The 23,557-nt window shown below is 33.8% G+C and overlaps 1 protein-coding gene across 9 annotated transcripts in view; it reads right to left on the bottom strand.

The window, feature by feature from the left end:
- The window catches only part of LOC135220710 (endoplasmic reticulum junction formation protein lunapark-A-like), a 249,695-nt gene that overhangs the window by 55,869 nt on the left and 170,269 nt on the right, over positions 1–23,557 (bottom strand). For 2 of the 9 annotated variants that reach the window (XM_064258123.1, XM_064258119.1), the window contains 2 exons: positions 6,024–6,125; positions 2,809–3,925 (listed from right to left, as the gene is read on the bottom strand). In XM_064258123.1, the coding sequence (XP_064114193.1) occupies positions 3,696–3,925; positions 6,024–6,125 (332 nt within the window). In that variant the 3' untranslated portion in view covers positions 2,809–3,695. Of the gene's footprint in view, positions 1–2,808; positions 3,926–5,140; positions 5,305–6,023; positions 6,126–23,557 lie in introns of those variants that run through there. The other 7 variants (XR_010315765.1, XR_010315766.1, XM_064258120.1 and 4 more) reach the window with 7 other exon arrangements.

The following is a 23,557-nucleotide window of genomic DNA, read 5'->3' on the forward strand; positions in this document are numbered from 1 at the left end:
ACGTACAAATGTAATGATAGCAAAACAGTCATCCGTCCACCTCCGCCTGTCTCCTCTACCCGCCACCTCCGCTGTCTCCGTTAGCTCAAGTCGTCTCATCTCCAAGGTAAGTAAATTGTATAAAACCTTATTATATCTTCATATTTTCTTTCTATTTAGTTTTTATATAATATTTATGTATAAAGCTTTTTTCCTTATGAAATAACAAGAAAAATGAAAAATATGAGGTGCCATTTTGAGGGTTGGAATGGATTACGGCCATTTCCATTATTTCTTATGGGGAAAATTGATTTAACGAGCGAGCATATTAAGTTACGAGCTCGACCACAGAACGAATTAAACTCGTAAGTTGAGGTTCCACTGTATAACCTGGGAAGAGTTTCAGCCAAGGTTAAGGGGGCCGGCCGGCTAATTCCGTTTTTTAACGACAGGACTTTGACATTCATACCACTTAATAAGGTGACTTGGGACATCTCCAAACCGCATATGATTTTCGCCTCTGACCTTCGGTTTTGTGACGCCAGGGCGATTTATCCCGAAAATAACCATTTTTCAAATTCTATCTCCTCCTTTGATATTTAATATTAAGACCTGGGATTCCTACCATATATAGACCTGATGTAGACCTCCAATCAAATGGAGTTTTTTTTTTCTAAAAGTCATTTTTTTGCTAGATATGAATTTTTCAATATGGTAAAAAAATAAACCCTATAAATCACGAGAAAATTTTTTATAAAAAAACGACGAAACAAAAATTGGAAAAAAGGGCTCTATTTGATTGTTCTATAATGTCTTTCTGAGTTATATACCAAATTCCAATGTTATAGCTTTAAAACTAAGTGAGGAGATAGACTTTGAAGGTCAATAAGTATAGTTTTGAGATACGGGCGTTCAAAGTTTTCCTGCGTATTTCTATAAAGACATTGTTAATAAATAATGATTATTATGAATGTATATTTCTTTTTTGTGTATTAATAAACCAATACTATTTTATTTATCATAATTTAATCATAAATGATGATCCCTTTGCTCATATATCGTAGCCTGGGGGACTGCTTGATGCAAGATGGGGCACTCCTTCCTACGTAATCCCCCCCTCTCTCCCCTTCACTAACTCGGCTTATTACAGCGAATTTTCTTCTGTATGTTAGAGAGATGTTTTCCTTGTATTTTCCTCTTTGGCATGATGACATTCTTGCCGAAACAAAGATAAACAAACGTAAATGCAAGAGAATGTCAGAGGTGAGACTTGAAGGTGTACTCTCTTTTTACAAAAACAATTTAATAAATCATGATTATTATGAATTTCATATTCCATTTTGGGTATTAAAAAACCAAAACTATGTTATTTATCATAAATGAAGATCTCTTTGCTCAAAGATCGTAGCCTTGGGCACAGTGTGACGTGTGCTGTCAGGCAAGAAGGGGGCGTTACTAAGCAACCCTCCCCTCTCTCTTCACTAACTACGCGTATATTATGATATTCTGTAATAATACTTGAGCGATTTTTCTTCATCTGTATGTTAGCGAGATGTTTTCCTTGTCTTTTCCTCATTGGCATGATGAACTTTTTGCCGAAACATACATAAACGCAAGCGAATGTCACGAGGTGAAACTCGAACGTGTAATCTACTTGAAGTCTATGGTCCAACTGATTCATGATTGAACCAGATAACTCGCTTATGCGAGCCACAGAATCTCTACAGATGCCATTTCTCACAATTTCTTTGCCAATAATTATCAAAATTTACGATAACAGAAGAAATATTGCATTTTCTTGTACGGATGAATGTTTTAGGCTTATTGAGTTATGTTTACTAATTACCCTGTAACTACGAAAATAAGAGGAATTTTGACGAAATATTTCGTATACGTATTCTCAATTGCCATATGAAGCTCCATGAATTTTTTCATGACTGCATTTTTCGCCCTATACCACCATATATAGGGGTTCCGGCCGGCCCCCTTAAGATAGGCTATCATCTCATTTTCATATGTGTTCAACTAGAAACTTTGTAATTATTTTTTACATCCTTTAGTAAAACCTAAGAAAAATGATTCACATTAATTAATAAATAAATCATAGGTACAGAATATCAAATCAAAATTAGCCTAAAAGAAATAGCACTTGGTTTATCCACTATTGCATAAACATATATGGATACAATTTTAAAGGGTTTTATACTTTGACATGTTCATTGCATTAATGTCTAGTATAGTTTGTTTCTTTCCTCAAACAATTTAGTTTAGAGCAAGCATTATAGGCTGAGATATGAGTCACACTTAAGTAGCCACTCAGATGGCCTACCCATAATGTTTGGCTACATAGTAAACAGGACTGCATTCATCTCTGCAACTTGCTTATCTGCAGATGTAATTAACTGCATGGCGTTCGTAAAGATAGGGTTTAACAAACGTATTTCTTGTTTATATATTACAATTTTGCAAGTTTACACGTTACACTAACATGTACCCATAACTGAGTCAACTAAGATACAAATGTAATTTCAAATACATATCATACCAAAAATAATTCAAGACTAAAACATGAATGGATTGCCAGAAAACACATCCTCACTCTAATGCCAGCAAATGTGTTGTCCTCTAGTCATTTCAGCATCAATTTAGGCAGGTTGCCCATCAACAACTGTCTTGCATTTCTGGTGATTTACAGCTGTTACTCAAATGAGCCATGAAACCATGCTACAGAACAATACATAAGCTTGACTAACGTGCTTGCATTTTCCAATATTATCCAATTACCAAAAACAGTTGTAATCTTGGTAAAGGAAGAAACAAAATTGAGAATCTACTTTCACTTTCTTTAATTTCATGACTTACAGTTTGCATCTGGATCAATCAAAGGACTAGGAAAATCTTCCTTACCAAGTAAAATCCAAGCCTAATACAAAAACAATAAAAATATCAGTTGAGAGGAGGTATTTCTTAATAATGTCCTTACCTTTTAAAACAAAAAGTGAGTGAAGGGTAAGGAGACAAATTGTTACTAGTGCTTGCAAGTCCCCATATAATAATAGAAAATATTCATGTATGGTGTGACCTTATGTTCAAGAGTATAATTTTCTCAATCATTATTGTAAGTACTAAAATAAAAAAATAAAACTAGTCTAATGGCATTGAGTAAAAATATCATCTATCAGATATATTTAAGTTGAACATGTTAATTCAGCACAAGCAGCTGAATTCTACCACTGGTAGTGAAATAACTGAATATGATCAACTGCACAAATAACAAGCAATGCATAAAAGCTCAAACAGTTTTAAAAATAAAGAAAAAAAAGAGATTGAAAAGACATAGCCTAAAATCAAGTAGTATAAAATCATTAAGGCAAGGATATTAAGTACAAGATAATGGGAAATAAGGATAGTCTAAAAATAAATAACTACTCCAATCCTGAGGAAAAGCCATCATTCCAACCACTAAGAAGTAGGAAATAACATTTAGCTGTTTTGGCAATTCTTACCTGAAAAAGGGGATACTTGAGGTACAAAATGAGCAAGAAATGGATAAATGTTCCTGAATAAGCAAGGAGCAAAGTTAGGAGAGACATTTGAACAATGGTTTGATAAGTTTAACTGATAAAGTGCTAGCAAACTTAAAGCAAATTTATAAAAGAAAATGGTCAATTAGTGCAGTCAAGTTGAGGGTAAATATAGAAACCTTTTTGAAAAGATCATTCTGTTTCCTCAGTTTCCATTGTGGAAGCTGTATTAAGTGATGTAGGGGATGGTACACTGTTGGTACTGGCCATAGTTGTTGAAGTCGTATGGGTTGCTCTGCTAGATGATGAAGTAAAGAAAACTTCAACAAAGTTTTGGTGATCATCCGATGAGCTAGGCTCTGACGAGGGAGTTGATTTGGCTACATCTTCCAGTGAACCTGCTTGTTGGGGGCGACACACACCTGTCACATAATTGAACTTAACATGTACATATATAGATAAGGTTACCATACTTTTAAGTAACTTATTTGTCTAAGGAATTCTAATTATCTATGCAAGGTTAAATAGATGAAATTACCACTGATCCTCTACTGATGATAACCATCAGATGGGGAGGGAAACAAGACTAATCACTTCATCTTAAAGCTGGCTACTTCATGCAGAGATTTTTTATCTATTAAGCAAACTATGTTACATAAAACTACAGAAAAGTCAATCACTTCACATTTATGGACTATTTTATTAAACATAAATTAAAACATTACATTACTATGGCCAATCTATCAATGCATGATAAACTAAACCACAACTCAAGAGCCTTGTATCATTATTACAAAGGTTTCCATATCTTATTATCACATCTGTTCTGGGGGTGATATGAAAGGATATTAAAGATTTTGTAGGCACACTGGTTAAATTAATTAATAATAATAATAATAATAATAATAATAATAATAATAATAATAATATATATAATAATATATAATATAATATATAATATAATATAATATATATATAATATAATATAATATAATATAATATAATATAATAATAATAATACTAATACTGTTGGCAATAATGGAAGTTTTGATACGTGGATATGAAACCTCATGAATCCATGCATATGAAAATTTCTATTTCTTTAAGATTCCCATGATCTCAAATGGCATCATGCAAATTTCATCCCTTGATATTCCTAAAATGTGATCAGTTGAGTTTAAAATATATAATCAGGTAAATTTGAACATAATGTAGCATTGGAATGACATCTTTACTACTGATGGATGGTCACAAGTACTTATCAGCTGTTATAAGAGATTTACTATACACCATTTTTGCTGAGTTTTTCTGTTTTTATATGCAATAAAAGGCTAATTATGATTGTTGGATTTGAAAGAACTTTTGCCTTCATAATAGAAGTTTCAAATTTAATCATTTTAGCTGGTGACAAAACTACAGACAATTCTACTTAACTGTTACGTAAAGATTACTAATACCTTTTACTGGATGACAACAAAGCAAATTCTACACCTGAGAAAGTTTGGATACATAAGTATGAATTATCTAGGAAGAGCCTAACTTCTTATATACATAATAGAGTATTCTAGGGTCCATTTAATCACCCAATGATATCAACCTGATATGATAAAAGTTTAACATTGCAATGGATTTCTTACTGGTGTTGTGGTTTTGCACACAAAATGCTTGTTGCTTGGATAGTAGACCAGATACCTAGAAAAAGAGTATGCCACTTGCCTTCAGCTCTACATTGGCTACAGCAATCACATTCACCAGTGGAAATGGATTGAACTTTTACAAGTTTATGTTTGTTATTCAACTGCTGAAAAAAATTAGAATACACAAATTATTACATTATTTTCAGGTTACTCGATGTAAAAATAATAGAATGCTTACATTTTTGCCATTGTATGTACTTTCATTTATTTGGGTATTTTTTTTAGCTATTTTTGTGCAATGAATACTTTTTTATTAATGTTAGAGTTTCAATACTTCCATTGTAAATTCATGTCTATCTATACCTTCATTTTGATATATGAATATACAAACTTACAACTCAAATAATATGTCAGCAACTAAAACAAGACATTCTAGATGTTTTATGGCTAAAAAGGCAATTACCACCTTTGGGGCATTAAGGGTTGAGGTGCATTTCTGATTTATAACAATTTTGCTTTACAATAGGTTTATCAAAACCTGTTGGAGCTCTAGGAGTATCTGTTTTCAAAATATATGGAATCTATAAAATAACTAAGTACAAAAGAAATATGCCTCCTTCTACATCATACATCTGTGTATTAAATTCAAGATATATCAAGGTAAAGAAAAGGGTTTATCACGTAAATTATTAATCATATGATAGTAAAAAAAAAATCCATAACTGCCAACAGTATACAGTAAAAGGAAATATCAAAAGTAAAGAAATATGCAACACTACAACTAAAATAATACTTCTTTAAAAACACAAAACAGAGCACATATAACCAAAAACTGATGTTAGTAAAATAAAAAATAACACACTAAAAATTAGTTACAACAAACCTTCTTGACTTGAAGTAGCTTTATTGCTGGAGAGTTCTGAGGAAGACACTCCACCTTCTTCCTCCTCCTCCTGATCTTCCGCTGAACTACTACTGGAAGATTCTGGAAGCAAATAAAATTTCTCAAAAAACTATTTAATCCTTACCTTGACCATCTCTAGAGCAAACTGAAACAGCAATGGTTACCTTTACAATTAGATCTCTGATGTATACTTTGCACACAAACACACAAAAACAAATTCTTTGCATGCAACAGACTGGCTTAGTAAACAAACTCAACTTTCTTCACTGCTACTGACTTAGTACTGTTGTAACCAGTACTTCCATTACCAGAGACTTCCACTACTAGAGTAAAATAGTGTAGAATTAAGGCAAAAAATTCAAATTTAAGTTTGAACAATTCTTAATAATTTCTTACATATTACAATAAAATTACTGTACTATTTGAGTACAGTAAGTGCAATTACACCGCCCACAAACAGAATCAGACAATAAAATAAATATGATGGGTATTACATGCAGTGCCAATTTTTATATGAAAGTCCTTACTTCCCTTAAGCTGAGTATTATTTGAAATAATATATGACAATTTTGCTTTTAACTCTTCAAAGATATGGGAGACAATACATACCTTTTTCACTGGAATAAACTTATCTTCCAAAATCACACTAAAAAACAAGCAATACATTCTCTTGTATGAAAACCATGTTTAGTATGTTCTCTGTAATCGCGGGGGTTAGGGACCACAACCACCCGTGCAATGCAAAAATCTGCGTAAAGTTAGTATCACCCACTAAAAATGCTTGTAACTGGCTGTCTAACTACGTAGTTCAAATACCAGAGACTCCCCTCCAAAAATTATCATAACTGCCTATTTTAATAGTTTAAAAACCAAATGTAGCTTTTAACTATCTTAAAACTCTTTACTATAATTTCAAATTCATCTTACAACATTATCCTTAAAAATATATGACTTACAACTACACATGAAAACTAAACTCTAAGACCCCAATAGTACACTCAAAGCACATGCATTTTCTCTCATACAGTATTGAATTTGTCCCATTTTCTTTTTCCAGGTAGGGGAAATACTGGGAATTCCTAAGTAGAGTTAAATACTACATTCATAATACTTAAATATTTAAATAGGCACTGAAAAAAATACCAAATTATAAATGTAATCAACATTGATAAAATATTCTCTTGTGTATGTACATGTTACAGTGATTCACTAATCCTTAAATAACAATACTATTAATGTAAACAGCAAATATCAAATTAATGTTATTCCACTTACTTAATCCATTTATACGGTATTAATATTTCGATCTGTTATCATCGTAATATACTCCCAACATTTGTAATGTTTACATTCTGAGAATCAACTGCTTGGGGCTCCCTCCCTACTACCATAAGAATTAGGAAAATAATTTTTTAGTCGTTAAAAGAAACGAATGTATTAATGGAATTATTATTTCTAAATTTGTACAGTAATACGTACTCAATCTTACACAATTTGAATTGTGCAAATTCACAATAGTTCAAAGTTTTCATTGGACCCTAACTAATTATCATCCACAAGTATTCCACACACACACAAACGCAACATTTTTCAATCCTTGAAAAACCCTCCAAAGGGGTTTGTTTAATTTTTCATGTAATTTATAAGTTTTCAAGCTTTTATGTATAAATTAAACAACATTAAATAATAAAAATAATAATTCTCTCTCTCTTTTACCGGGATAAGAGAATTTTTATGGTACATGGACCATACACTCTGCACATAAGACTACCTTTAAATCATAAAATTCACACCTAAAAATTGGGGGTCGTTTTATACTGATATTTAAAAAAACCAAACCCTGAATTCTAAGTGATATTTATAAGTAGGCTAGCCTACGCCTTGGTGCAATAACCACTGACATACATAAAAAGATTTACATTATATAATATAAACTGATACTAAGATAGTAAAACCATTACTATTACACTATATATTATTGGCAAACATATACGAGAAATAATTCAATATTAATAAAATCAGCTTTTATGCGAGAAAATCTAAACATCAAGTTATGGTTACGCTCACAGCAACACCTATCTTTTAGTAACCTTTCAGAAATTTTAATGGTAGTGTAATTATAGTAGTACAGTGGTCACCCCCAGTATTCGCGGGGGATGCGTACCAGACCCCCCCGTGAATAGTTTGAACCCGCAAATAATTGGAACCCTTTTAAAAAATGCTGAAAACAGCCTATTTTGTTAGTTATAACTCAAGGAAAACCCGCTAAAAATGTTTATACTTGGTTTTTTTAATAGTTTTATCACAAAAAGTGCATTTCATGATGAGACTGATAAAACAAAACCCAGGAATTTGTGGATATTTCTCATAGAAAAATACAATGAATATGCAAATTTTCTGCGAAAACTGCAGGGACACATTCCTGAGAAAAAATTCATGAATGCGTGAGTCCACGAGTCCAGAGAACACGAATAAGAGGGTCCACTGTAATAACATTTAGGATAACACAATTTTCATTTTTCGTTAAAAATTCATTATCGCTTTGGTGAAATAACACAATTTTGGATTACATAAAAAAGTTCAGAACAATTCAGTCATGTGAACGATAATTACAGTTACTATGGTATTTTTACGTTGCATGGAAATAGCTTTACGTGACTTCCGAATCACATCGAGAGTGAACTTCTATCACCAGAAATACACATCTCTCACACCTAAATGGAATGCCCGAAAATCGAACTCGCGGCCACCGAGGTGGTGCACCAATGATAATTATTGTACATTCTAACCTCTTTTCCTCCATCTCTCTATCCCATCTTGTAGTTGAGTAAGTTAAATAAAGTAAAAGAGAATAATCAAAGTATTGTTAGTAATGCTATACATATTCATTAACCCTTAAACGCCGAAGCGGTAAAAAAAAAATTGTCTCCCGTGTGCCGGAGGTGTTTCAGAGTGAGCGAGGAAGCGGAAAAAATATTTTTTTCAAAAAATCACAGCGCGCTTAGTTTTCAAGATTAAGAGTTCATTTTGGCTCCTTTTTTGTCATTGGCTGAGGTTTAGTATGCAACCATCAGAAATTAAAAATATTATCATTATCATATATAAATAATGCGATGTATGATAGCGCAAAAACAAAATTTCATATATAATTGTATTCAAATTACACTGTGCGCAAAACGGTTAAAGGTAACAAGTTACTTTTTTTTCGTTGTAATGTACACTAAATTGCGATCATTTTGGTATATAATACATTGTAAAACGATAAAAGCAACACAGTGAAAATATTATCACAAAATAATGCATGAATTCGTAACAAATATTTTTTTCAAAAATTCACCAAAAATCTAAATATTGTCCTAGAGACTTCCAATTTCTTTCAAAATGAAGACAAATGATTGAATATTACTATACTGTAAGAGTATTAGCTTACAATTGCAGTTTTCGACCATATCTGACAGTTAAAGTTGACCAAATGTCGAATTTTTTTATACATATATTTTTTATGTGCAATTATTTCAGAAATAAGAAAAGCTACAATCTTCAAATATTTTTTGTTTTATTCTACATTAAATTTCGCACATTTCATTTTCATATATAAAACTCTATGAAATGCCTAATATGAAACGGAGCAAATATTCCGAGAATGGGACATACGCATTTCGGAGATTTGTGGCGGAGAATCCACGCGCGGAGGGAAGGAAAGATTTTTTTTTTAAATTCACCATATATCTAAATATTTTGCTAGAGACTTCGAATTTGTTTCAAAATGAAGATAAATGACTGAATATTACTAGACTGTAAGAGTTTTAGCTTACAATTGCGTTTTTCGACCATTTCGGTAGAGTCAATTTTGACCGAACGTGGTTTTTTTTCTATTTATCGTGATTTATATGCAAATATTGCAAAAATGAGAAAAGCTACAACCTTCAATAATTTTTTGTTGTATTCTGCATGAAATTGCGCACATTTTCATATATAAAACTTTATGTAACGGCTAATTTAAAATGGTGCAAACATTACCACAATCGCGCGTATGATTTTTTCGGAAGAGTTACTGCGCGGACGTAAAGAAAATGTTATTTTTTCATAAATTCACCATAAATCGAAATATTGTGCTAGAGACTTCCAATTTGTTGCAAAATGAAGGTAAATGTTTGAATATTACTAGAATATAAGCGTTTTAGCTTACAATTGCGTTTTTTGACCATTTCAGTAGAGTCAAAGTTGACCGAAGGTTGAAATTTTGGCAATTATCGTTACTTATATGAAAATATCTCAAAACTGATAAAAGCTACAACCATGGGTTGTTTTTAGTTGTATTGTGCATGAAATTGCGCACATTTCCATATATAAAACTTTATATAACGGCTAAATTTTAAATGGTGCAAACATTACCACAATCGCATGTATGATTTTTTTCGGAAGAGTTACCGCGCGGACGTAAGGAAAAAGTTTTTTCATAAATTCACCATAAATCGAAATATTGTGCTAGAGACTTCCAATTAGTTGCAAAATTAAGGTAAATGATTGAATATTACTAAAATATAGGAGTTTTAGCTTACAATTGCGTTTTTTGACCATTTCGGTAGAGTCAAAGTTGACTGAAGGTTGAAATTTTGGCAATTATCGTTATTTATATGAAAATATCTCAAAACTGATAAAAGCTACAATCATGAGTATTTTATTGTTGTATTCTACATAAAAATGCACACATTTTCATATATAATACTTCATGCAACGGTTAATTTACAATGGTACAAAAATTATGTCAAAGTGACGAAATAATTTCAGAGATGTGTCACAGATACTTTTTAGTGCGGCAAGAAAGAAATTCGCGCTTGCATGCCTGCGTAACGATTGTAAACAAAACAACACCTTGATCCGTGAACTCCCAGCATCCCCCAAGGCGCGTGATTCAAAAGTTTTAGGCTGGTAGGCCTATAAGTATTTTTCCGCGAATTTTAAAAAAAACTTTTGTAAGTCGACGTAAAATACGTCCAGTCGGCACACGAGAGACAAAAAATGTTGACGTAAAATACGTCCAGTTGGCAGTAAAGGGTTAAGTAAACACATACAGCTATAAAGTACCGAACAAAATGCAGCTTTTTCTATGAACAACCGAATTGGATAACACCAGTTGTTTTGCTTGCATTTCAACCATCGCATGATAGTAAACAATTACCATATGTATGTTACAAATGATGCTATGTAGAATAAAACGGATATATTTTTACATTACAGTAAAAGCTGATGCTGAGAAAACAATGTTCAAGCTTCTAATGACTATAGATTATTATGCATTGGCAACATAGCTGAAACTCCCCTAAACTTTCTTGTGCCATCAAACTTGACCATAAATAAACTGGAGAAAAATATTTAAATCAAAACTACTGAGCATGAAAGAACACAATCAACAGTCATAATAATGTGTACATGATGTGTACAGTAAACAAGACGAAACTTTGTCCCCATGGTTATCTTTAAATGGAAATCAATGCCTTAGAAAAAAATATCCCAAATGGCATCATTCTCCATGTTAACAAAATATAAAACAATGCAAAAGGCACATGATTGCTATGCTTGTATTTTATGAAACAATAGTAACATGAGAATGCTGTACGTACATAAAATATTATTGGATACCATAAAGTTAAGCATAACTTTTTTAAAGGTCCAAGGAAAAGATGCATATTTGTTGTTTGTATTTCATTTTACTAAGTGAATATTACACACACTATTTTCATATCTCGTTTATGATGCAAACCCATTAAAATTAATAGTTTCAAAATTAGGTTGTCAAAAGTCACGATATGCGAGTAGATACGGTAACCAAAAGCTAGCCTATACAGAGAAGGTTTTAATTTAGCAATCATCTTATACTACAGATCTGACATTAATTCATGAAAATTTTCCATTATTTTTTACCTCATCTTTTCTAAAGGTCATCTTATACGTAGAAATATATGGTATGTACTACATTTACAGTGCTCCCCCACTTTACGCTGGCATAGGTTCCAGAACCTGAGGCAGAAATGGAAAAATCCCCTCAAAAAATGCTTATAACTGGCTTATAACTGCAAAATACCCAGTATCCCTTAAAACTTAAATGATTATAACTGTCTATATTGACATTTCACTGCTTAATTTGATAGTTAAAACAAAAAGTTACCTTACATTATCATAGTAAAACAATTTAATATTTAAAAAAAAATTACACCCCAAACCATCACCCCAAAATGACAAATTTTTCAAGACAATTTGTATTTTTCATAGCTACAAACCCTCGGTCTTAACAATAGGATCATTTTCTAGTGTGTGAGATCTGGCAAGGCGTGCATATATCGGGAGAAAACTAGTCAAAGACCACGCACCAACACTACCACATTCAGTCTTCTTAACCGCCTGGGTGAGAGTCGCGGTTGCCCTCTCTCAGCCTTTTACCTGGTTCTTTGCCCATTTATGCTATTTTGATTGTCTGTGTGTGTGCGCTTGTGTTATGGCTTCCTCTGCTTCTTCTTGGCCTCACCAATGTATGTGCCCAGGAACTCAAGGTTTCCCATGTTCTCGTTTCCTGGCTTCTTCAGCTACAGACCCACACTGCACATAAAGGTGTTGTGCTAATGTTTGTACCATAACGAATCCCTGCCCAGAATAATTTTATAATCCATTATTGGGAGGAATTGGTACTAAATTCTGTAAATTGATTGCTGACTTTACTTTGTTTTAAAGTTTATATGCATTTGAATTTATTTGTGGTTTTTTAAAATTGTTTTATTTGTATGTTGGTTATTAGATTCAGCAGTTGTTTATTTTTCATAATTGAATACTAAGTCAATTTTTTATTTTATAATTTCCTTTTTGTATTTTAAGGATTCAGAACAATTTGTTCCCATGTTGGTGTGTTAAAGGGCATTTCCTTAATATAATAAAAACTGTCTATACAATTACGAACTGTCCTCTGTCTTGTTGGTTAGTTGGTTATATGTACCTATGAAGCACTCATTACAACCACAAGACAAAGCATGTTTGGTGATGTTAACCCTCTTACGCCGGAGCGGTAAAAAAAAAATTGTCTACCGTGTGACGGAAGTGTTTCAGAGTGAGCACGGAAGCGGAAAAAATATTTTTTTCAAAAAATCACAGCGCGCTTAGTTTTCAAGATTAAGAGTTCATTTTTGGCTCCTTTTTTTTTGTCATTGGCTGAAGGTTAGTATGCAACCATCAGAAATGAAAAAATTATCATTATCATATATAAATAATGCGATATATGATAGCGCAAAAAAACGAAATTTCATATATTTTTTCAAAAAATCACAGCGGCGCTTGTTTTCAAGATTAAGAGTCATTTTTGGCTCCTTTTTTTTGTCATGGCTGAAGGTTAGTATGCAACCATCGAAATGAAAAAAATTATCATTATCATATTAAATAATGCGCTATATATAGCGCCAAAATAAAAACGAAATTTTCCATAATAATTTATTCAATCGCGCTGTGCGCAAAACGGTTAAAGGTAACAAGTTACTTTTTTTTTTGCAATTCACACTAAATTGCGATCATTTTGGTATATAACACATTGTAAAACGATAAAAGCAACACAGAGATATTATCACAAAATAATGCATGAATTCATAACTCGTGGACGTAAAAAATTTTTTTTTTCAAAAATTCACCATAAATCTAAATATTGTCCTAGAGACTTCCAATTTCTTTCAAAATGAAGAAAAATGATTGAATATTACTATACTGTAAGAGTATTAGCTTACAATTGCAGTTTTTGACCATATCTGAAGAGTTAAAGTTGACCAAATGTAGAATTTTTTATATATATATATTTTTTATATGCAATTATTTCAAAAATAAGAAAAGCTACAACCTTCAAATATTTTTCGTTTTCTTCTACATAAAATTGCGCACATTTTCATATATAAAACTCTATGAAATGCCTAATATGAAACAGAGCAAATATTCCGAGAATGGTACGTACGCATTTCGGAGATTTGTGGCGGAGAATCCGCGCGCGGAGGGAAGGAAAGATTTTTTTAAAATTCACCATAAATCTAAATATTTTGCTAGAGACTTCAAATTTGTTTCAAGATGAAGATAATTGACTGAATATTACTAGACTGTAAGAGTTTTAGCTTACAATTGCGTTTTTCGACCATTTCGGTAGAGTCAAAGTTGAGCGAACGTGGTTTTTCTTCTATTTATCGTGATTTATATGCAAATATTTTGAAAATGAGAAAAGCTACAACCTTCAATTATTTTTTGTTGTATTCTACATGAAATTGCACACATTTTCATATATAAAACTTTATGTAACAGCTAATTTAAAATGGTGCAAACATTACCACAATCGCACGTATGATTTTTTCGGAAGAGTTACCGCGCAGACGTAAAGAAAATGTTATTTTTTTTATAAATTCACCATAAATCGAAATATTGTGCTAGAGACTTCCAATTTGTTGCAAAATGAAGGTAAATGATTGAATATTACTAGAATATAAGCGTTTTAGCTTAAAATTGCATATTTCGACCATTTTGGTAGAGTTAAAGTTGACCGAAGGTTGAAATTTTGGCAATTATCGTTATTTATATGAAAATATCTCAAAACTGATAAAAGCTACAACCATGGGTTGTTTTTAGTTGTATAATGCATGAAATTGCGCACATTTCCATATATAAACTTTATATAACGGCTAATTTTAAAATGGTGCAAACATTACCACAATCGCATGTATGATTTTTTTCGGAAGAGTTACCGCGCAGACGTAAGGAAAAAGTTTTTTCATAAATTCACCATAAGTTGAAATATTGTGCTAGAAACTTCCAATTAGTAGCAAAATTAAGGTAAATGATTGAATATTACTAAAATATAAGAGTTTTAGCTTGCAATTGCGTTTTTCGACCATTTCGGTAGAGTCAAAGTTGACCGAAGGTTGAAATTTTGGCAATTATCATTATTTATATGAAAATATCTCAAAACTGATAAAAGCTACAATCATGAGTATTTTATTGTTGTATTCTACATAAAAATGCGCACATTTTCATATATAATACTTCATGTAACGGCTAATTTACAATGGTACAAAAATTATGTCAAAGTAACAAAATAATTACCGAGATGTGTCACAGATACTTTTTAGTGCGGCAAGAAAAAAATTCGCGCTTGCGCGCCTGAGTAACGATTGTAAACAAAACAACACCTTGATCCGTGAACTCCCAGCATCCCCCAAGGCACGTGATTCAAAAGTTTTAGGCTGGTAGGCCTATAAGTATTTTTCCACGAATTTTAAAAAAAACTTTTGTAAGTCGACGTAAAATACGTCCAGTCGGCACACGGGAGACAAAAAATGTCGACGTAAAATATGTCCAGTCGGCGTAAGAGGGTTAATTATTAGTTCAGAAGTATTTGATCTAGCTTTAGAAATTTCTGGTTTTGTAATTCTATTGGTCCTTTTCTGTTGTGATAAGGACTGTCAGTTTGAGGGGTTATTTGTTTTGTTGTTGTTAATGGAATACAATGAAACCTTGATATACGAAATTCCCTACTTACGAAAAATCCAAGTTATGAGAGCAAAGACAAAGATTTTTTTGCTTCTGCATACAAAAATAATTCAGGTTGCGAAAGGGTAAAGTCTGAGATTCTCCTGGACTGCCAAGAACAATTTTAAAACTCGTGCACCGCCAACCAAGTAGACTCGCCACCATCCTCCCACTCTCCCATTGGTTCCCGATGCTAGTCATTGCCGTAAGATCCTGCTTTCCTATTGGTCAGCATCTGTCACATCATGCCTCTATGTAAAGGCGTTCCTTGACCATTTTTGGCGGCAGCGTTATCGTAAACACTGGAATTCGTTCGTTCACATATACCTCATTTGTTAACGTAAATTTGCGTTAGTGATTTTGCTTTCGTTGTACTGTGAGTTACTTTATCATGTTGTGTGTGAACTTAATTACTTACGTTATTAGCCATGTCCCAAGAACGTTGCTGAAGTTCACGGAAAGGAGAGGATGCTTTCTATGGAGAACGATGGAGATAATCAAGAAGTGTTAATGTTTTCTGCCATTTGTTAATGTGTTTCGTAAAGTTTAGTTAATGTTTTCTGCCATTTTTTAATGTGTTTCATAAAGTTTAGTGTTCATGTTTTCTGCCACTTGTCCTCCTCCATGTTTTCTGCCATTTGTCCTCCCCCTCTGTCGCCACTTTCGGAGATAGCCTCACTCGAAAGGTAAGGTTCCACATTTTACTACATATGTACGTACATGTACGTACAGTATTTCTTGTACCATGTACACTAATACACTTTATTTACAGGTGTGTACTATAATAAAGGTTATGTTATGTATTGAATGGTCCAAATTGTTGTATTTCATTGTTTATTGGTCAATTTAGCTTTATTATAAAATTTACTGTGGTGTTTTTGTAGGGGTTGGAACGAATTAGGCAATTTACATATAAAACGTAGTTCGAGATACGAAAAAATCAGGTTACGAAGGCTGCTTTGGAACGGAATAATTTCGTATCCTGAGGCACTACTGTATTTGGGTCTTGTGGATGGTTGGGAAGTGATAGTTATATTTTGGTTTGGTTTAATGGTATGATTTTCATTCGCATTATTTGATGGGAATTGTAGAGTGATCAATTGATTCTTTACTGTCTAGATGTTGGCTGTTTGATTGGGATTGAGGGTAACTGTATTTCCACTTGTAATGAGGTTAGTACAATATCTTTTTTTAAATGATCTCCTGGTGTAGTTGGAGTTATTTTTTTTTTTGATTGATTGTAATATTCAATATTCATCAATACTGTATTCACATTTTTCCCCTTAGGTGAGGTTCGTTACAGTATTCTTTTCTTTTTGTCAGTTTGATTATTATTATTATTATTATTATTATTATTATTATTATTATTATTATTATCATTATTTGACACCTCTTCCATTGGAAGTTCTTTTCCATGGAAATCCGAATCTTCCATGTTAGTAGTGGTATTGGTGGATATAATATCACTTTTATTTTGGGTCTTAGTATTATTGTTTGTTTGTTTGTATGGTGTTTTTATGTTGCATGGAACCAGTAGTATTATTGACATGAGATTTAGTTTCTATGTTTATATTATCTTATTTGTTATAGTGCTGATTGATGTCTTGATTTCAAGTTACATTTGAAAAGGTGGGGCTTTTGGGTGGATTATTAACTCCTCTCACTTTTAACTCAAGTCTGGCTTCCATGACTGACATTCCTGTCCTATTTATTAATAATTGAACTTCTGTGTTGTATTGGTAAAATAAGCATTCTTTAGATTTTGCGTGATAAGTAGATTCCACATACATATTGCCTTATTACAGCATTTTTTGTGTGTGTCCATACCTTGAGCACTGTGCACATTGTAGTGATTTTGGAATGAAGGACGAACTTCTCTATTTTGTCAGATAATTCTTATTTTAAATGGAAGATCTTGGCCTGTAAATTTTATTTTGGCAATGTTGATATTTTTATTCTTGTCTTTCCTACTTGAAATTGAGTATATTTCTAGACAGTGAATATTGTTATATCTCAATTTTAAGGAGCCTAGCAGTAGTTGTTTTGAAGGAAGTTCTTGTTCATTGTTGGATAGGATGACTGTACAATGTACATAATCAAATGTTTCATGGCTTGTAATTGTTACTTTTATATTATTTATTTCTATTAAAGATAAATAAAGTTCCTCGCTGGACGAGTGGTTTCCGCACTCGGCTGCCAATCCGGTGGTCCGAAGTTCGAATCCCAGCTCAGCCAATGCGGAATCAGAGGAATTTATTTCTGGTGATAGAAATTCAGTTCTCGATATAGTGTGGTTTGGATCCCACAATAAGCTGTAGGTCTTGTTGCTAGGAGACCAATTGGTTCCTAGCCACGTAAAAATGTCTTATCCTTCGGGCCAGCCCTAAGAGAACTGTTAATCAGCTCAGTGGTCTGGTAAAACTAAGATTTACTTACCCTATACATAAAAAGGCAGTGGACTGCTTTTTATTGCTTACTTGGATAAGCCATTCATTGTCTTTGATGTATCTACATTCCATGTCCTGTGTTGGATATATGTTAAGTAATTTGTTTTCTAGTATTGCCGCTGAGATTTTATTGTCAGTTTTGAGGACTAGAAATCTTGACCAGTTATCTGGTCCAAACAAGTCATCAAAATGTACCAATGTGGGATCAAGTCAGTAATTTTTGTTTCTTTTTGGTCCTTGTTTTATGTACGTTGCTTTTCTATAAGGATTTTTATATTTTTCTGTATTGATGGGAGGATTACTAGTCTCTAATTCAGAATTATTGTTCATTATATATGGTTCCATTAATATGTTACTGGAGTTACCAATTGATTTTTGTCTGTTTCTTTTTTATTTATGCACCCTAATTGGTTTTCTGGCTCTGCTACTTCACTTGGAACAGGGTGATCCTTTGTAGCATTTATAGTACTTTCATTGCTTGAGGCAGTACAGGTGGCCCGCTGTTAACGGCGCAATCGCTCAGCAGCTAATCGATTTTATGGCTGTCGTCAAAAATATTCATTAAAAAAATAAGACATTTTAAAATATTTTTACGGCACAATTTTCGGTCAACAGCCCCGCTAGCAGTGTTATGTCTAACGAGTACATACATTTGTAGAAATAACGTTCAGCCCATAAAGGTTATGCAAATGATATTAAAACATTTTATTGAGAGTTATTAGATAGGTATTAGGGTAAAATATATGCCTCTGACGCTGTTCTATGCCGAAAATATCGAGTTAAATGAGTAAAAATTTAGCTATGGACGTGTCGATTTATAAATGTTCATGCTTTTATGTTTGTGTATGAAAATGTATTACGTATAGGGTATTTTTATTTCTGCACAGAAATATGATACAAATGCAGCTTTTGAAACTGCCCTTCACATTATCAAATTGATGTTTTTTCATGTTCATTCTTGTAAGCCGCCGCCTGACACTCTTCCGAAAATATAGTTAAAAAAAAGTGCAAATTTAGCGATCGATGTGTCGATTTTATAAATGTTCAAGCTATTATCTTTAAAATGTGTATGAAAATGTATTACGTATTGGATATTTTTATTTCTGCGCAGAAATATGATACTGAAGCAGCTTTTGAAACTGCCCTTCACATTATCAAATACGATGTTTTTTCATATTCGTTCTTGTAAGCCGCCGTCTGCCGCTCTTCCGAAAATAGTTAAAATGAGTGCAAATTTAACGAACGATGGGTCGATTTTATAAATGTTCCTGCTTTTATGTTTAAAATGTGTATGAAAATATATTACGTATAGGGTATTTTTATTTTTGTACATAAATATTATGCAAATTAAGGCAACTTTTGTAACTACCCTCACATTTTCAGAGGATGTTTTTTCATGTTCGTTCTCGTCCGCCAATGTTCCGAAAAATGCATGGTGTTATTTTATTAATTATGCATCTTTTCCATAAATCCTTTAGAAAGTTATACATTACTTATACAATAATATTGTATGTATTCTCATCTTATTGTATCATAAAATACTACGGCAAATCTAAACCAGTATTCCGCGGAGCAGCCAATGTTTTCGTTTGAAATCAGCTGATGGCGAATACGAGTTTGTTTCGCCATAATTAACGTAATTCTGAGCAAATTTTCTTGCTTCTAGTTAGCATAAACGAATATCGATACTTGACTTATATGAGACAAGGTTATTTTTCCTTATATGACGAGTTTTTCGGTGGAAATATGAATTGAATATGTCTCGTTGTGATTGTGATCTAATTTTTTTTTTTTCCGTTAACAGATTTTGTTGGCGGCATGTTTATTGCATAAAAAAATTACACGATTCCATCTGCAATTTTCCTTTATATCATTGTAATACGAACTTTACGTTATTTATCTTATATCGGTATGAAACCAACAGTAAAATGTGTTCGTTAAAGCACAGTACTTTTGATTAAAATTATTTTATCTCAATTTTATCTACGGTTGTGTTTGATGGCATACGTTTACTGGAGTTTTATCCTTGTTGCTGATGCACGATAATAGTCATTAGCAGCTTGAACAGTTTCTCAGCTTCAGTTATAACTAGGTTTAAATTTAGCAGGCTATTGATCTTTGATCTATAGCAAATAAAGTGATTACATTAAGATATCTCAGTTCTGTTCTACATAACGTCATTTATAACAATTACGGTAATACTGTACTATAGTACGATGATTGAAATACAAACCAAACAGATGTTATCCAATTCGGTTGTACTTAAAAAAAAAAAAAAAATTTGTTTCTCATTCGGTTGTTCATGGCTGTACATGTTTACGCAACAAGCATAACGTCAAAACCATACTTTCATCATTCTCTTTAGCTGTTTTTGAACTTATGTAACTAGAAGATGGGATGAAGTTAGGCTATTGTAATTTGGTCTCTCATAAAATTGGATTATCATAAGATGAATTATTGTAAATTGAACACTACAGCTTCCTGTACACTGTATAAATCCTTATTATACCTTAACATACTCTAGACACCCAAAGGATTAAAACTAGGCTTTTTTTCACTTTACACTATTTATAATACTATAATGTACTGTACAGTAAATTCTATAGTACTATACTGCATAAATATAATTTTACTTATGGCACCATTGTGGGATTACAGCGCCGTTTGACTGGTCTAGAGTACTGTTAACTGGTCTAGAATTTTGAAAGGTGTGCGGCGGCCATAGGCTTTAAAATCGCTTAGCGTCTGCAGCCAAGAACGGGACCCCTGCCGCTGAGGGCCGCCTGTATACCCAACGCAGTCCTGGTTCCATGAGCACCGCCCTTGGAACCAGACAGGAGAACGAAGCTGGGTTCAAACTCCTGGGGCTCCCGAGACACCAAATTTGTGGATAGCGTCCAAGTTCCCGCTCCGGAAGGAGCAGTTGAGCTGAAGAGATAGCCAATTACTTCCTCTCCATGGAAAGGATGCAGACTCTTAGAAGAGGCGGAGAATACCTTCCTCTTCTTAGGATGTGGAAACCTTTGAAGACGGAGGTTAGGAGGCATCAGATGACGAAGTCAATAGACGAAAACTCACTACAACACAGTAAGGGAGGGTGCTATGTCATGGCCAGGAACTCCACCGATCAAGAGCAGAGTTCGCTCGTTAGAGCCGAGCACTTGCCACTCAGATCGGCAGATCGAGCTGTCTGGTTGAGCCAAGCCGAGCGAGCTGAGCAGATCACCACTACATAATTAATTACGAGTGGTAATCATCAACGAAGAACTACATGTATCACTTCTTCCCAATTAACTGTTCTCCTTCGAGGCCGAAGCTCCGAAAAGAAGAAGACTGATTCTGTGTCTGCTGCCCTACGTGTTCAGATCCTAAGGTCCAATAAATAAGGACGGCACTTGACCATTCACCAAGAAGGTGTTGCATGCAGTTCCAAGCTCTACATAACTCCAAACCAGACTGAGAAGCAGACTCATCTGTCCTGGTAAGACTCCTCTTGCCATCCAAGCACTCGTAACAGCGAGCGCTTGGCGAGCGTTAGAATTCGTATGAATTCCCACACTTGGCAAGAAAAACCTGACTCTTGTATGACAATAATGAGGCGAGCCTTTTCTCGCCCTGGTACTCGGTAATATGATGAAGCCGAGCACTCTGCGAACACCAACAAAACCAAGGGACCCAGGCGCTCGGCGAGACTCCCAACTATTGCAATAATCATCAGGTTGCCCAGTGTTTGGAAGTCTCAGAAAACCAAGTCACCCTGCCAATGCTAGAAATTCAAAGGAATTTCATGGCTTTGTAACTCCCAATTTTTGTTAACATTTACCGAGAATGTCTGTCTCACATGAGGGCTTAGAAACTACAGAAAAACCATTACACTCTGAGAATGCCAGAAATCCCAAGGAATTCAAGCATTCAGCGAGATTCCCGGTTATCATAGTAACAATTATTAGGAATTCTCATCTTGCCCAAGCGTTTGAAGATCGTAGAAGACCAAAACACTTGGAGAGTGCTAGAAATTCTAAAGAATTTTAAGCGCTTGGCGAGACCCCTGAATTTTGTCAAACAATAATCAGGGTGGGGCCCTTCCTCATTCCCCCAGATATCAAGGAGGAATGGGCATAAAAACTTGTCCTAAATGCGAGCATTTAAAAATGGAATGAGAGTACAATTCAATAGAATATACAATTGAGGCTCACAAAATGCAAGATCCCATAGGGGACAGCGAATTGAAATCCGTCCAAAGGATAGTCTCCAGTTTTGACATAAGATCCTTCCTCAATGACGTGGATGTATGTCCAGTAGTACCCTAAGGTACCTCCGGAACGTAGTCCCCCAATGCTGAAGCCTAGGGAGAGCACTCTGCAGATTCCCTTCTATTCACCTCGCCCCTCCCAGTGTAGCCATAGGAAGTAGAGGGAACAGGGGAGGAAGACTGGACGCTCTCGCTCGCCTTGCTAGCGGAACTAGCAGGTAAAGCCGCTCCACGAGTCTAGGAAAGTATCATCTGGAGAAAACACTTTCCCGAAGAGGGTTATGAAACTCTCATACAGCAGGCAAAACATTTGCCGCCAATGACACCAGCTGCTCACGCGAACATGACCGTCGTCTGGGTGGGACTGAGCATGCTCCTGACTGGAGAGCCGATACCATCCTCCGATGCTATCACAAAAAGTAGGTTTCCATATTATTAAATTCAATTAATTATTAATATCAGAGAACATATGCATGTTTATTCAAAAAATTAAAAATTAAAGATCCCACTGGGAAAATGATTAACAGCTAGTCAGCGAGAGCTCACAAAAATAAGTTTTTATTGGAAGATGGCCGAAAGCAAAGTGGAGTGTTTACATCCAGGCCTACCCGCCTACCAGACAGTAGTTACTGCCTAACCACCTTTTTCAAGAATTTAATGGCCGTAATTCCAGCCTACACTGAAAGTAATTCCTTATGTAAAGGACCAAGAGTTTGTATGTCGTGTAGGAACAAATCATAAAGCGATCATTAGGAAAGCAATGTCCTATTTTGCCAGCACTCCACAAATGTATTTAGTGTATCCCTACCCATTTCAAAGTAACAAAGCCCTTTTTTTGTGTATGTTTCAGTAAATTTGCTAAAATGTATCAGGAATAATTGGCTTGGCCAGAAGCTTATAAATAAAACAATGAAATTTCCTCGGTTCTCTTTTGAAGTAAATAATTTGGAAAGCAAAATTCATTATGAACCATTCAGCCCTTTGAAAAACTTCATGATAGGGATGTTTACTCTATGAACATTCATATATGTACTGTAATTAAAAGCATTATCTTCCTACACCTCTGAAAACAAAATGCTCATTTAATTTTACAAATATTCAATGAGTATCTCATTCAAGCTTTACTAACTCTTGGAAAAAAAACACTGCGCCTTAGAAAGTTAGAAAATTTAACTACCAAATAATAGATGTAAGAGATAATTATTTCATACACATTTAGTAGAATGAACCATGGTTTTTTGTGATGCAAACCAATGCACTGCCATCTTGGA

This window comes from Macrobrachium nipponense, chromosome 2, assembly GCF_015104395.2.
Source record: "Macrobrachium nipponense isolate FS-2020 chromosome 2, ASM1510439v2, whole genome shotgun sequence".
Taxonomy (NCBI): domain Eukaryota; kingdom Metazoa; phylum Arthropoda; class Malacostraca; order Decapoda; family Palaemonidae; genus Macrobrachium; species Macrobrachium nipponense.